The sequence below is a fragment of the Vanessa tameamea genome, chromosome 6 (genome assembly GCF_037043105.1).
Source record: "Vanessa tameamea isolate UH-Manoa-2023 chromosome 6, ilVanTame1 primary haplotype, whole genome shotgun sequence".
Taxonomy (NCBI): domain Eukaryota; kingdom Metazoa; phylum Arthropoda; class Insecta; order Lepidoptera; family Nymphalidae; genus Vanessa; species Vanessa tameamea.
In genome coordinates this window covers 9,365,500-9,378,553 of record NC_087314.1, presented here as the reverse complement: position 1 = coordinate 9,378,553, position 13,054 = coordinate 9,365,500, and the positions used below count along the sequence as shown (strand labels likewise).

The 13,054-nt window shown below is 33.4% G+C and overlaps 4 protein-coding genes and 1 long non-coding RNA gene across 5 annotated transcripts in view; 3 read left to right on the top strand and 2 right to left on the bottom strand.

The window, feature by feature from the left end:
- The window catches only part of LOC135193335 (uncharacterized), a 375,120-nt gene that overhangs the window by 167,734 nt on the left and 194,332 nt on the right, over positions 1 to 13,054 (bottom strand). The gene's annotated exons all lie outside the window — the stretch shown is intronic.
- LOC135193330 (cuticle protein 8-like) lies at positions 1,098 to 1,972 on the top strand. Its single transcript, XM_064215191.1, has 3 exons — positions 1,098 to 1,403; positions 1,495 to 1,661; positions 1,876 to 1,972. Exons 1-3 carry the CDS (start codon positions 1,116 to 1,118, stop codon positions 1,970 to 1,972), a joined length of 552 nt encoding a protein of 183 aa, XP_064071261.1. The 5' UTR covers positions 1,098 to 1,115.
- LOC135193327 (cuticle protein 19-like) lies at positions 4,432 to 5,418 on the top strand. Its single transcript, XM_064215187.1, has 4 exons — positions 4,432 to 4,463; positions 4,553 to 4,864; positions 4,967 to 5,133; positions 5,310 to 5,418. Exons 1-4 carry the CDS (start codon positions 4,452 to 4,454, stop codon positions 5,404 to 5,406), a joined length of 588 nt encoding a protein of 195 aa, XP_064071257.1. The 5' UTR covers positions 4,432 to 4,451; the 3' UTR covers positions 5,407 to 5,418.
- On the bottom strand, positions 8,338 to 9,580 carry LOC113398455 (cuticle protein 8-like). The gene is made up of 4 exons (XM_026637200.2): positions 9,546 to 9,580; positions 9,139 to 9,447; positions 8,847 to 9,013; positions 8,338 to 8,472 (listed from the first exon to the last, which is right to left on the bottom strand). Exons 1-4 carry the CDS (start codon positions 9,555 to 9,557, stop codon positions 8,385 to 8,387), a joined length of 576 nt encoding a protein of 191 aa, XP_026492985.2. The 5' UTR covers positions 9,558 to 9,580; the 3' UTR covers positions 8,338 to 8,384.
- LOC135193326 (cuticle protein 19-like) lies at positions 10,471 to 11,472 on the top strand. Its single transcript, XM_064215186.1, has 4 exons — positions 10,471 to 10,505; positions 10,595 to 10,906; positions 11,008 to 11,174; positions 11,347 to 11,472. The coding sequence occupies exons 1-4, from the start codon at positions 10,494 to 10,496 to the stop codon at positions 11,441 to 11,443; spliced, it is 588 nt and encodes a 195-aa protein (XP_064071256.1). The 5' UTR covers positions 10,471 to 10,493; the 3' UTR covers positions 11,444 to 11,472.

Here is a 13,054-nt window from a genome sequence, read left to right as displayed (position 1 = left end):
TGAATTTTCATGTGCTTAATTTGTGTTTATAATTCATCTCGTGCTCGGCGGTGAAGGAAAACATCGTGAGGAAACCTGCATGTGTCTAATTTCAACGAAATTCTGCCACATGTGTATTCCACCAACCCGCATTGGAGCAGCGTGGTGGAATATGCTCCATACCTTCTCCTCAAACGGGAGAGGAGGCCTTAGCCCAGTAGTGGGAAATTTACAGGCTGATTATGTTATGTTATGTACACTTCTGCCACGATAATAACGCGCCTTCGGATACGACGCCTCACGTTCAAAGTGTGTCGAAGGGAGCACCATCGCCATTTACTAAGGCTTCTCGCTGCCGAGCGTGATAAACGTCATGTCTAGTAGCGAGAGATACTGGAAGGACGTGGTCTTTTGAGCGAAAATGTCATGTTGCAAGAATTAGCCACGGAGCGACACTGAGAGGACAGTGCCACCGCTGACCCGCTATACCATAAACAACCGAGTAGAAAACGTCAGCGCCAGCGCACCTTCTTCCACCATAAGCGTCGATGAAGCTAAGGGAACACCCTAAACTCCTGACCAGAACAGAGAACACTCTGTACTCACAGGAGGTTATGAGTTAGAGACCGCAGAGGTATGACCTACCTCTGCGGTCCACATTATGTGCACACCCCAGTACTATTTTGCCGCACTCGGCATGCATATGCTGCGTTTTTTCAGTGTATTGCTTATAATTTTATATCTCTCGTTACGTATTTATGAAGCAATCTGTTTCGCTATTAAATCAAAGGCTCGAAGGGTTAAAAATGTAAGTTGCCTAATAAGTAGAACAATTTGTTATCTGGTTTTAAGTTGTCACCTCCATCAAACGTACGTAACATATCCGAAGTAAGCACGTAGTAAGCGATTATGAATATAAAAGCGCGAGTGATCTCGATTTAATATCATTGCGATTCGGAACTCAAACCAAAATACGCAAAATGCTGTCTAAAGTAAGTTCGAAATAAATAAATTATATTCAGTAATTATACTCGTATTTTTGTTATTAATGGTAAAGTAATAAATTAATTTTAAATGATATACTAATCACTTTTTGTCTTTTTTTCGTTTAGGTACTTTTCCTCGCAGCTTCGCTGATGGCAGCAAGCGCGCAGCATCATGAACAAAGTCATGGTCACGCAACTTCTTCTCAATCAATCATCCGCCACGATATCTCCCACAACCAACATGGCCACAATCACGTCCAACCCATCGCCGTCCACGCTGCTCCGGTCGCATACCATCAACCCACTGTTTCCGTTCACCACGCTGCCCCCATTGTTCACTCTGCTCCTGTAGTTCACCACGCTACTCCTATTGCATACCATCAAGCTCCCGTCTACCACAGTCAACACAATGACGCTCACGAACATCAGGATTACTACGTAAGAATCATATAATTTTATAATATGTATTCAGTGTTATTATTTAATTATCATTCTAAATATAAAATTCTAATAAAATCATGTTTTGCAGTCGCACCCTAAATACGAGTTCCAATACAACGTAGAAGACCATCACACTGGTGACATCAAGTCTCAGCACGAAGCCCGCGATGGTGACCACGTGACCGGCTCCTACAGTCTGCACCAGCCCGATGGTTCCGTACGCACCGTCCACTACAACGCCGATAAGCATAACGGGTACATTTTTTGCTGATATAATTTATGCTAATATTGCTATATAACTTTCTTATGATTCGTGATAAAAAATTGTTTCATAATTGATTAATACGTGACTTGAATTAGAATTTAAATATATAAGGACCGATACAACCGATAGATTGTATGTATTTTATGTATGTAAAAGCGATATTTAAAAGTCCTAAGCTTTCTTAATTTTAATTGTTATTTACAGATTCAATGCTCAAGTGGAAAACTCCGCGCCATCAACACACGCCCAACCAGCTCACGCTCATCATCACGCGCCTCAATACGTTCTGTCTCACCATTAAATTATTTAAGGACAATATTTAGCTAATAATAATGTAGCATAATTTTTATGTGTACAATTAAGATTTAAGTAATAAATTTGTTAAAACCAAATACAATATATTATTAGCCTGCCACATCCTGTTGTACTTGTACTTGTTATAAAAATGAAAATATTATTAGGTAACAAATAATTTAAAAATACTTAAAAAAATAAATCGAAAAAATCAATTTGATAGATAGAAAAAAAAAATTTAATCTAAAAATGGTTGATTTATTTAGTTATTAAAACTAGACTTAATATGTGAGGATTCCGTCAAAATCATAATTAGACGGAACAAAAAGATTGACAGATATTTCGGATTATCTGTTTGTATTTTAGTGACATCCTACCAAAGTCTTAGATTTTTTTTTTGTTATAAGTATCGTAAAACATTTAGTATAAGCTTGTCATTTTACGCTACAAACGGTCACTCCAATTTTATTTATATAAATAGTCGTAATTATTTGTATAGATAGTCGTCTCTTAAATCGCTGTAGGCGAAAATCGGTTTTGCGCACCGTTTTTTTTAATACTCTATATCATGTCTGTTTTTTACATGTTGTGCAATTACATAAGTTTAAATAGATAAATATCATTATATTAAACGTTTTCGAAAGTGGACTAAGGTGTCACGTAGAAATCGAACAAAAATAGAGACGGATATTGCTAATTAAATACCTAACATAATAATATATTATGTATGATTATTAATTATATTATATGCTGTATTCAAATTCGATAAACTTTTTAGCAGAACCTAATTTTTTAAGAGATTCTTTTTTTTTACTGTTAAAACTGTCAACAATTCGATTTACAAAAAAAAATCCTTAAAATTATGTCCTACTGGCTATTTATTTTGGTAAAAGACGCCAATTAAATTATTGACAAAAAACGAAAGATGATTATAGTTTATACTCAAAGAATCGCGCTTCTCCGCGTTTAATTATTGTTTCCGTGGGGTACAGAGGATAAAAAACAAAGCTAAACGAGGACTGTTATAAGTTTGGCTTACCATAGCTCCTGAACTAATAAACTGAATTTTATTTCGTTTTTTTTTTATAGTTAGCTTGACCGAAAGTCTTAGATATGATCAAACAAAATCTGCTCAGCTGTTTAATGACTATCAGCTCTTTTCTAATTGTTAAAGAGATGAGAATTACTTTCATTGGTTTAAACGGTTCAAGATTTACTCTGTGATTTAATTGGTTACACGGTACTGCTAACCTAATCCTGCAGTATAATCTGAAATCAGCGGGGTACTTAACTCCTCACCAACTTACACCGGAGGTTATAGTATGTTTGTCCTCATTGATACTTATAATACTTTCTGTGTTTTGAGTTTTCTTGATTACCATTTTAATTTTTAAAATGAAAAAATATAGGTTATTCTAATAATTACAAACACCAAAGCCGAATTTCAATGAAATGTAAAAGTTTTTTAGACATTTATTTTTAATTTGTTACCCTTACTTAAGCAAGAGTCAAAATGAATTATTCCAAAAATATTATTCATATACGTGGTATAATATTATTCACCAGTGTGATGCTCTTCTACGTTGTATTGGAACTCGTAGTAGGGTGAGCCTGGTAATCAATATGAATCAATTGAAACTTAAATTTTTAATATTTTGTGTTTAATATAACTATATGAAAAAAATATATCATACAATACACTTATTTTTATGATAAGATAATTTTTCGTAGGCGGAATAGTAATAGGGGTCACTTGATTGTAAGTTGTCACTAACACCCATAGACTTTAGCCTTGTAAGAACCATTAACCATTCCTTACATCGCCAATAAGCCACAAACCTTGGGAATTCAGCTCACTAATTAATTGACGAAGTATTGCCTCTTGGTGGAAGGATTTTATAATTAGAGTGGTACCTACTTACTGTAATAGTTTAACAAATAGAAATGGAACAGTGGAGAGAAACAGCTGATTGATGACAAACTGTTGTACCTGCGTGTATCCTGCCGTATAGTATAATACCGTGAACTTACTGCCTCGATACTAAATATTCTATAAAACATTAAAACGATTTACAAAATTAAATATCTCGATCTGATATCTCAAAATATTCAAATACGCTAAAATTCCTTTGGAAGGAATTCAATCGGTTTAATCTTTCGTGTCTCTTAGTCGGGAGGTAGGTTTTTATAGTACTTTGTATGCTACGCTGCCTTATCTACTACAGTATGATTTAGCTTCGAAACAGAACAAAAGTATTTTTTATAAGCATAATTTTTTTTTTATAGTTATCAACGAAGATGTCAAACTTGCTTAAATATAAGTGGAACAATTTGAAGTGTATAAACTTGTTTTAAGTTGTCACCTCAAACAAACGTACGTAACATGTCCATAATAAACACACGTAGTATGAGATTACGAATATAAAAGCACGAGTGATCTCGGCTTAATATCATTCGACTCCGGAACTCAGATCAAAAAACATAAAATGCTATTCAAAGTAAGTAAGAGTTAAATCAATATTTCTTTTTAATTATCATCAAGTAAATCGTTTTAAATAGATCACTAACATAATATTTTCTCTTGTAGGTACTTTTCTTCACAGCTTCGCTGATGGCAGCAAGCGCGCAGCATCATGAACAAAGTCATGGTCACGCAACTTCTTCTCAATCAATCATCCGCCACGATATCTCCCACGACCAACATGGCTACAACCACGTCCAACCCATCGCCGTCCACGCTGCTCCGGTCGCATACCATCAACCCGCTGTTTCCGTTCACCACGCTGCCCCCATTGTTCACTCTGCTCCTGTAGTTCACCACGCTACTCCTATCGCATACCATCAAGCTCCCGTCTACCACAGCCAACACAATGACGCTCATGAACACCAGGATTACTACGTAAGTATCATATAATTTTATAATATGTATCAGTGTAAATTCTCATTATAATACTTATTTAATAATCACTCTATAAAATTCTAATAAAATTATGTTTTGCAGTCGCACCCTAAATACGAGTTCCAATACAACGTAGAAGACCATCACACTGGTGACATCAAGTCTCAGCACGAAGCTCGTGATGGTGACCACGTGACCGGCTCCTACAGTCTGCAACAGCCCGATGGTTCCGTACGCACCGTCCACTACAACGCTGATAAACATAACGGGTATATATTTTGCTCTGTACTAACAACCCCATGAGATAAGAAATATAAAAATGTGTTGGTTGGTTCATACGTGATATATATGATTTGAATTTAAATATAGACAGAATGTTTGCAAGCGATATTTCTAGGAAAGACGGCATATCTATATCCTCTTTAGTACTGTTTTTTATTTACAGATTCAATGCTCAAGTGGAAAACTCCGCTCCATCAACACACGCCCAGCCAGCTCACGTTCAGCATCACGCGCCACAATACGTTCTGTCTCACCATTAAAGTGTTTTAATTGATAGACAATAATGTATCGTTGTAGAATTTTTATGTATAAAGTTAAGTTTAAGTAATAAATTTATTTCAAAATTGTATTTTAAACAAGCTTTTAATAACCTGTCCTGTTTTAACAATTTTCAGGATTTCTGCGATCCAATGTCCTTTTTAAGGATATAGAAAGATTATATTTATGAATATTTTGAAGTACACGTATAAATCGATTACAGGAATTTTAAAACCGTATGTTTACTGATAAAAAACTATTCGAAAAAAAAATAGAATTGAATCAACTAAAAATGTAACTATATTTATTTAAAGTTAAATCGTGTGTTGATCTTTCATTTTTATTATTTCAACCATCCTGTCATAAAATTATAGACGTAATTGATTATAGTAAATCAGTGATTTTGGAAAAGTTAATAAGCAAAACATAGGTTTTACTTTTTACAGGTTCTTAGTTAAAATATTATAGTGTCGCATTTTACTAGAGCTTTTATATTTTTTAATAGTTTAGAAGTTGCGGTTTACAATGGTTGACATGAAAAACAAAAATATCACATTTATAATATATTGCAAACTAATCAGTTTTGAAGTCTACTTTAAAGTACTTATAATTTTACATAATATATAAAATACAATTTTATTAATAACGACAATAGTCTGTCGTTGCACGTTTTCATAGGAGATAATTGATGCCTCAACTGTTTCCAGTTATTTTTTGATCATTGCATGGAAGCTATCATTGCATTCATTCAGAATGTATCATATACGTACATATCTAATCGTATCGTTCAATCATTTCATAGTATAAAACAAAGTAGCTTACCAGTCGATTGATTCAAGAGGAAGGTTTGTATATATGCACAATATAGTAGAGAAACACTGATAATTTTAGAGGTTTCTAAAGTGATATCGTAAATAAACACTTCTTATGCGCTTACATTGCAAATGCTGGCTCAACCCTACGAGATAGATTAAAATAATGTACTACAGAATTGTACACCTTAAAAAGATTTTTAAAAAAGTTTGCGATGGTATATGTCTATATCTTAGGGATAACCAACAATGACTATTTTTTAATTAATTTAATGGCTTATTTTCGAAGCGATTTTAAGCAATACAGTATTAATTCTGATCCAATTAAGTAATTTTTTTCATTAAATACATTGTGCATTTAATATAGATCAATATGGCCCTTTACAGCATGTAATTTAAATGAATATTTTCGAATATTACAGATTTAAAATGCAGGGGCATAGCGGTTTGTTTTGTCTAACGACTGAAAAACTGTGAACGTTGTTAGTAGTAGTTCTGTAATATATTGAGTGGAGCATTGCACCCGTGCGATGCTGCCGCGTGCCGGGGCGGGTCGCTCGTGTCTAATAAAGAAGTATTTGAAAAATATGGATACAGAATGAAAAAAAAAAACAAAAAAAGATAGGAGGACAATCGATTCCATAGAAAGTTTGCATTTAATTTCATTACAAGAAAATATTTAATAAACTATTTAAAAAAAATAATCATGTTTAAAAAGATGTACACCAAAGTACGAAACATAATCAAAATAATAAAAAAATACGCCACAGGAACGGACAACGCGACTTCTATATAGATTTATCAGTTTTAATTTAGCTAAATATGAAACTGATAGGCAGTTACTCTTATTAATTTATGCCCGAGAAAAAAATCGAGCAAGTAGGAGTCGGACTCGCGCTCTGAGGGCTCCTTACCATAATGAATGAAGCATATTTTATCATAATGAACAATACTAATAAAGTCTGGCGAGTGAGTTTGATATGGCAATGCGCGGTACAAATCATTTGATTGCATTGACTTAAAAAAAAAATTATAGCTCAGTGTCTGAAGATTTAAGTGTTTGATAACCTCGGTATCTACGCGGGTTCCTATAAAAAGAGTTTTGACAGACCGACAGATAGATAAAGAGATACTGTTATAACAATTAATTTACGGTTTTTTCTTTACATTTTCTACAAAAAAATTGCTTCTTGTCGAACTTTATGACTCAGTCAACGAGCTCTATAAGTTTTGATTCAATTCACGAATGTATTGTAAATGCGATATAAATGGCCATATCTTTTGATTGCCTAGCAAACCCTTGACGGACAGATAGACAGACGGACAGACGAAAAACGAATTAATCATAAAGGTTAATTTATTACTTTAGAGGTATGGAACCCTAAAGAAAGAAATATGTTGAGTATGTATTTATGTGGTTAATATTTTTGCTTATGTAGATTATATAATTGACTTTGCCAATTGAAAGATTCAAATCGTATATTAAATAATTATAAATAAGGCCTATTACTCATTACAAAATTATACCGATGATACAAAAAAAAACTTGTAGTTGGTATTATTAAAGTTTCAGACAGGATATTTAATTATGTTTTATTAGCACGCTTGTTATTTAATTGGTGGAAAAGATTAACTTTTGAAGTTTTTGCCAGTCCCTCTCAGTAGAATATTCATCCTCTCGGTATAATATTCATCATCAACAAGTTAAATCTGTACATAAAATCTTTTAAAATCTCGACTAATGACGAAAACTTTTTGTTAGGGCCCGTTCAAATAAAGAATATATTGATTTTGAATATGATGTTAGCCTGGTTTTACATTTGTTTTTTTTATATAATCTGGTAATTCTACTACACAATACGTTGATTAAGCCATTATTGAAAGAATATGATTATATTTCATCAGCGTCATATTTGCATCAAGGAATTATGATAAAACATGTAAATCAATATATATTTCTGACAAATAACTTGCAATTTTTGTTTTTTGATACAAATGATAATCGTTCAACAAGTAACCCAAATAAATTCGACTAAGATTATAGATAAGATTATATACATCGGTAAAGTAAATTGTTTTTAGGAAAAAATGAAATTGTAATATTTTTTTTACATTTTATTTAGATAATTTATAATTTGAGATCCTTACATCTATTAAATTTGTAACAGTTAATGATGAGATAGGATATGTTCAGGAGCGTGGTGAATCGGCTGGGCGTGTGTTGATGGGGCAGAGTAGTCAACTTGTGCGTTAAATCTGAGAAAATATAAAACCCAATTAAATTTCTATTATTCGAATTTCATATTTGATAAACCTTTCCTCGTAAAATCTTTTAAAAATACTTTCATTTCCTACCAAAATAGTTTTCTTTGGGTTAAATCCCAATTATAATACTCGTAATAACAATATTTTGATTAAATCTTTTGTATTCGCGTTTGATTGATGGCTTTTAATAAACATAAAAAGTCAGATTTTTTTCTGATAGAAGGATTACTTAAGTTAGGATTTAATAGTTTGGAGTCTTTATATTTAAATTCTAATTCAAATGATTACGTACGAATCAATTACGAAACAACTTTTTATCATAAATCATAAGAAAGTTAGTATAGACTACAGAGCAAAAAATATACCCGTTATGCTTATCGGCGTTGTAGTGGACGGTGCGTACGGAACCATCGGGCTGGTGCAGACTGTAGGAGCCGGTCACGTGGTCACCATCACGGGCTTCGTGCTGAGACTTGATGTCACCGGTGTGATGGTCTTCTACGTTGTATTGGAACTCGTATTTAGGATGAGACTGAAAATACATGAAGATCATATTACTTATAGACTTAAAGTTAATATTTGGATATTTTTAAAGCTGGTTTTTATAAAGATAAATAAAATCCTCATTTTTTAAATGACACAAATGACTGAACTTACGTAGTAGTCCTGGTGTTCATGACCATCATTATGTTGGTTGTGGTAGACTGGAGTTTGATGGTGCGCAATGGGAGCAGCATGGTGTACTATTGGAGCAGCGTGGACGATAGGAGCGGCGTGTTGGATGTAAGCAGCTGGTTGGTGGTGATATACAGGAGCACTGTGGACGGCAATTGGTTGTACGTGGTTGTAGCCCTGGTCGTGAGAGACGTCGTGTCGGATGATGGATTGAGAAGATGTCGCATGGCCATGGTTTTGACCGTGATGTTGCGCGCTTACTGCCATCAGCGAAGCGGCAAAAATGACAACCTATTTAAAATATAATTAATATTAGAATCTAATTAAAAAAAAACTATAAATTTTATATTCTGCTTTTCGATGATAATTTATTTATTAATTAAACTCACTTTAAAATTCATTTTGTATTATTTGATCTGAAGCTCTGATGAGAATGATATAAATTTAAAATAACTCTTGCCTTTTATATTCTGAACGATTAATATATTTACAATGAACGGATTATATCGGAACTTGATTACAAATTGTAACTGGAAACGAGTTTATAGTTTAAACACGTTTTAAGTCATAGTGTCACAGTCATTGTCATAGTGGGTTGCTTAAAACTTTTTTTTATTGATTGGAATATTTAACAGCTAAACGGCGGTCATATAGGCTTATTTAGGTCTTCATTATAATATTATGATTTATTAAATTTTAGTTAATTTAAAATACATCAAGGCATCATAAATCTTTATTTAGATACGCATGAATTGAACTGTAATGAAAAAAATTGAAATACAACTGCAACATATTTTAAACATATACATATATCCTATATAATATATTTTCCTAAGTAAACAATTATTTTATAAGGGATGGCGCAATAAACAAAAGTATTTTGTATGAAAAAATCATTTGGTATATTTATGGCTGCTTGTTGAACGACAAGCCTATTTAAGAATCCTATTTCTGCGGCGCTTAGTAAAAACCCCGTGGCTCTCATAAGAGCTGACGTGACGTGAGCTTCTTATAAACAATTGAATTGAACCAGTTTCAATTGTTCTCTGTAAATTTATTATACATAATATTAGATACAAGACGCTTCAGCTACAAAAAAAATTAAGTATACATATGCCTCAAAGCGAATTAGAAGTTTGTGTTCTTTCTTAAAAAGTGTAAGTTGCTTAATTTTATGTGGAACAATTTGATATAAACTTGTTTTAAGTTGTCACCTCAAACAAACGTGCGTAACATGTCCATAATAAACACACGTAGTATGAGATTACGAATATAAAAGCACGAGTGATCTCGGTTTAATATCATTCGACTCCGGAACTCAGATCATAAAACATAAAATGCTATTCAAAGTAAGTAAGAGTTAAATCAATATTTCTTTTTAATTATCATCAAGTAAATCGTTTTAAATAGATCACTAACATAATATTTTCTCTTGTAGGTACTTTTCTTCACAGCTTCGCTGATGGCAGCAAGCGCCCAGCATCATGGACAAAGTCATGGTCACGCAACTTCTTCTCAATCAATCATCCGCCACGATATCTCCCACGACCAACATGGCTACAACCACGTCCAACCCATCGCCGTCCACGCTGCTCCGGTCGCTTACCATCAACCCGCTGTTTCCGTCCACCACGCTGCCCCCATTGTTCACTCTGCTCCTGTAGTTCACCACGCTGCTCCTATCGCATACCACCAAGCTCCCGTCTACCACAGCCAACACAATGACGCTCACGAACACCAGGATTACTACGTAATTACCATATCATTATATAATATGTAATCAGTGTAAATTCTCATTAAAATACTTATTTAATAATCACTATAAAATTCTAATAAAATTATGTTTTGCAGTCGCACCCTAAATACGAATTCCAATACAACGTAGAAGACCACCACACTGGTGACATCAAATCTCAGCACGAAGCTCGTGATGGTGACCACGTGACCGGCTCCTACAGTCTGCACCAGCCCGATGGTTCCGTACGCACCGTCCACTACAACGCTGATAAACATAACGGGTATATATTTTGCTCTCTACTGACAACCCCATGAGATAAGAAATATAAAAACATGTTTCGTAATTGATATATACGTAATGATTTGAATTTAAATATAGAAAGGCTGTTTACAAACGACATATTATATGTCTTTGAAAGGCATATCCTCTTTAATACTGTTTTTTATTTACAGATTCAATGCTCAAGTAGAAAACTCCGCCCCATCAACACACGCCCAACCAGCTCACGCTCAGCATCACGCGCCGCAATACGTTCTGTCTCACCATTAAATTATTTCAGAATGTAACTGTTAGCCAATAATGTAACTTAGTATATTTTATCTTAAGCTTAAATAATAAATGAATTTAAAAAAAAAGTTTGATATTATTCTAAAATTAAGTCTTATAATAATTGCTCATTTCTTACAGCGCTAATGTCTATGTCAGCCGTACTTACCACTTACCATCAGGTGGCATATTTGCCCGTCCGCCTATGTCATAAAAAAGCCCGTAACGGTGAAAATAAATAAAAATTATAAAAGAGCTTAAACGGATATATGCCCTTATATTAGTGATTAATTCGGATTATTTTGTAAAATAATAGCATAAAAAAATGATGTTTAATATTTATACAAATTTTATGTCGTTAATTCTGTCAAATCAAATTATACTTTATTCGGGTAGACTCATAAAAACACGTTTGAATTGTCATGTTGCAGTATTTAATTGAATGTAAAACTACCACCGATTCGGAAAGTGGATTCTACATCACAAAGGAAGTATCAAGCTATAAGATTATAAATAATTCGGACGGCTCTTTTTGGCATAAGTAAAACAGTTTCAATATTACAAAAGTTTAACTTTACCCTAAAATGCTAAGAAATTAATCAAAGTATACCAATCGAGCAGTATCAACATAGGTTAGTTGTCCAACTTTACGAACCGCGCATGCTGCAGAGCTGTCTCTGTTAAGTTAACTATCCAAGCAATCGCAAACATAATTTGTACATGCACTACGTTTTTTACTTTATATCTTAGTATAATCTTGATCACTATAAACAATGGACAACATAGTAAGTTTTAAAAAACACATTTATTTATTATATTACATTACATTAGCAGCCTGTATTCCCACTGCTGGGCTAAGGCCTCCTCTCCCTTTGAGGAGAAGGTTTTTGGAGCATATTCCACCACACTGCTCCAATACGGTTTGGTGGAAAACACATGTGGTAGAATTTCGTTGAAATTAGACATATGCAGGTTTCCTCACGTTGTTTTCCTTCACCGCCGAGCACGAGATGAATTATAAACACAAATTACGGACATTCAGTGAAATGAAAATTCAGTGGTACATGCCTGGGCTTGAAGCCGACATCATCGGTTAAGATGCACGCGTTTTAACCACTGGGCAACTTCGGCTCTTTTATTTATTATGTGAATAATACATTTTAAGGAACATTGCTTTTCCACGAGCTAGTCTGTAAACACTTAGTAATATGGTTTTATAGCATATACGTATAGTGTATATATACTTACTAGTATAGTATATACTTAACATTACTCTGACGATACGCTATTTTATACGAAGATATCATCGATCCTCTAAATACCCTCATTTATATAATGATATATTTTTACAGAATTGCTCTAATAACTTGTTATCTTTAAAACAAAACTGGGGGCAGAGGAGGAAAGAAGCTGTTTTTGTTATATAACTATTTAATTATAAGTAATAAATTATATTGGTGTGTTATACGTATTGTTATTACAATTACAGATCGTAAATTAGTTTTACAGTTACTAAATTTAGTTATAGTTGTTCAGTTATTCTATAACTAAAAATTATGCCAGCTAGACTAAGCGTGGATTACTTGAGATAAAAATACGTTTGAAAAACAAATG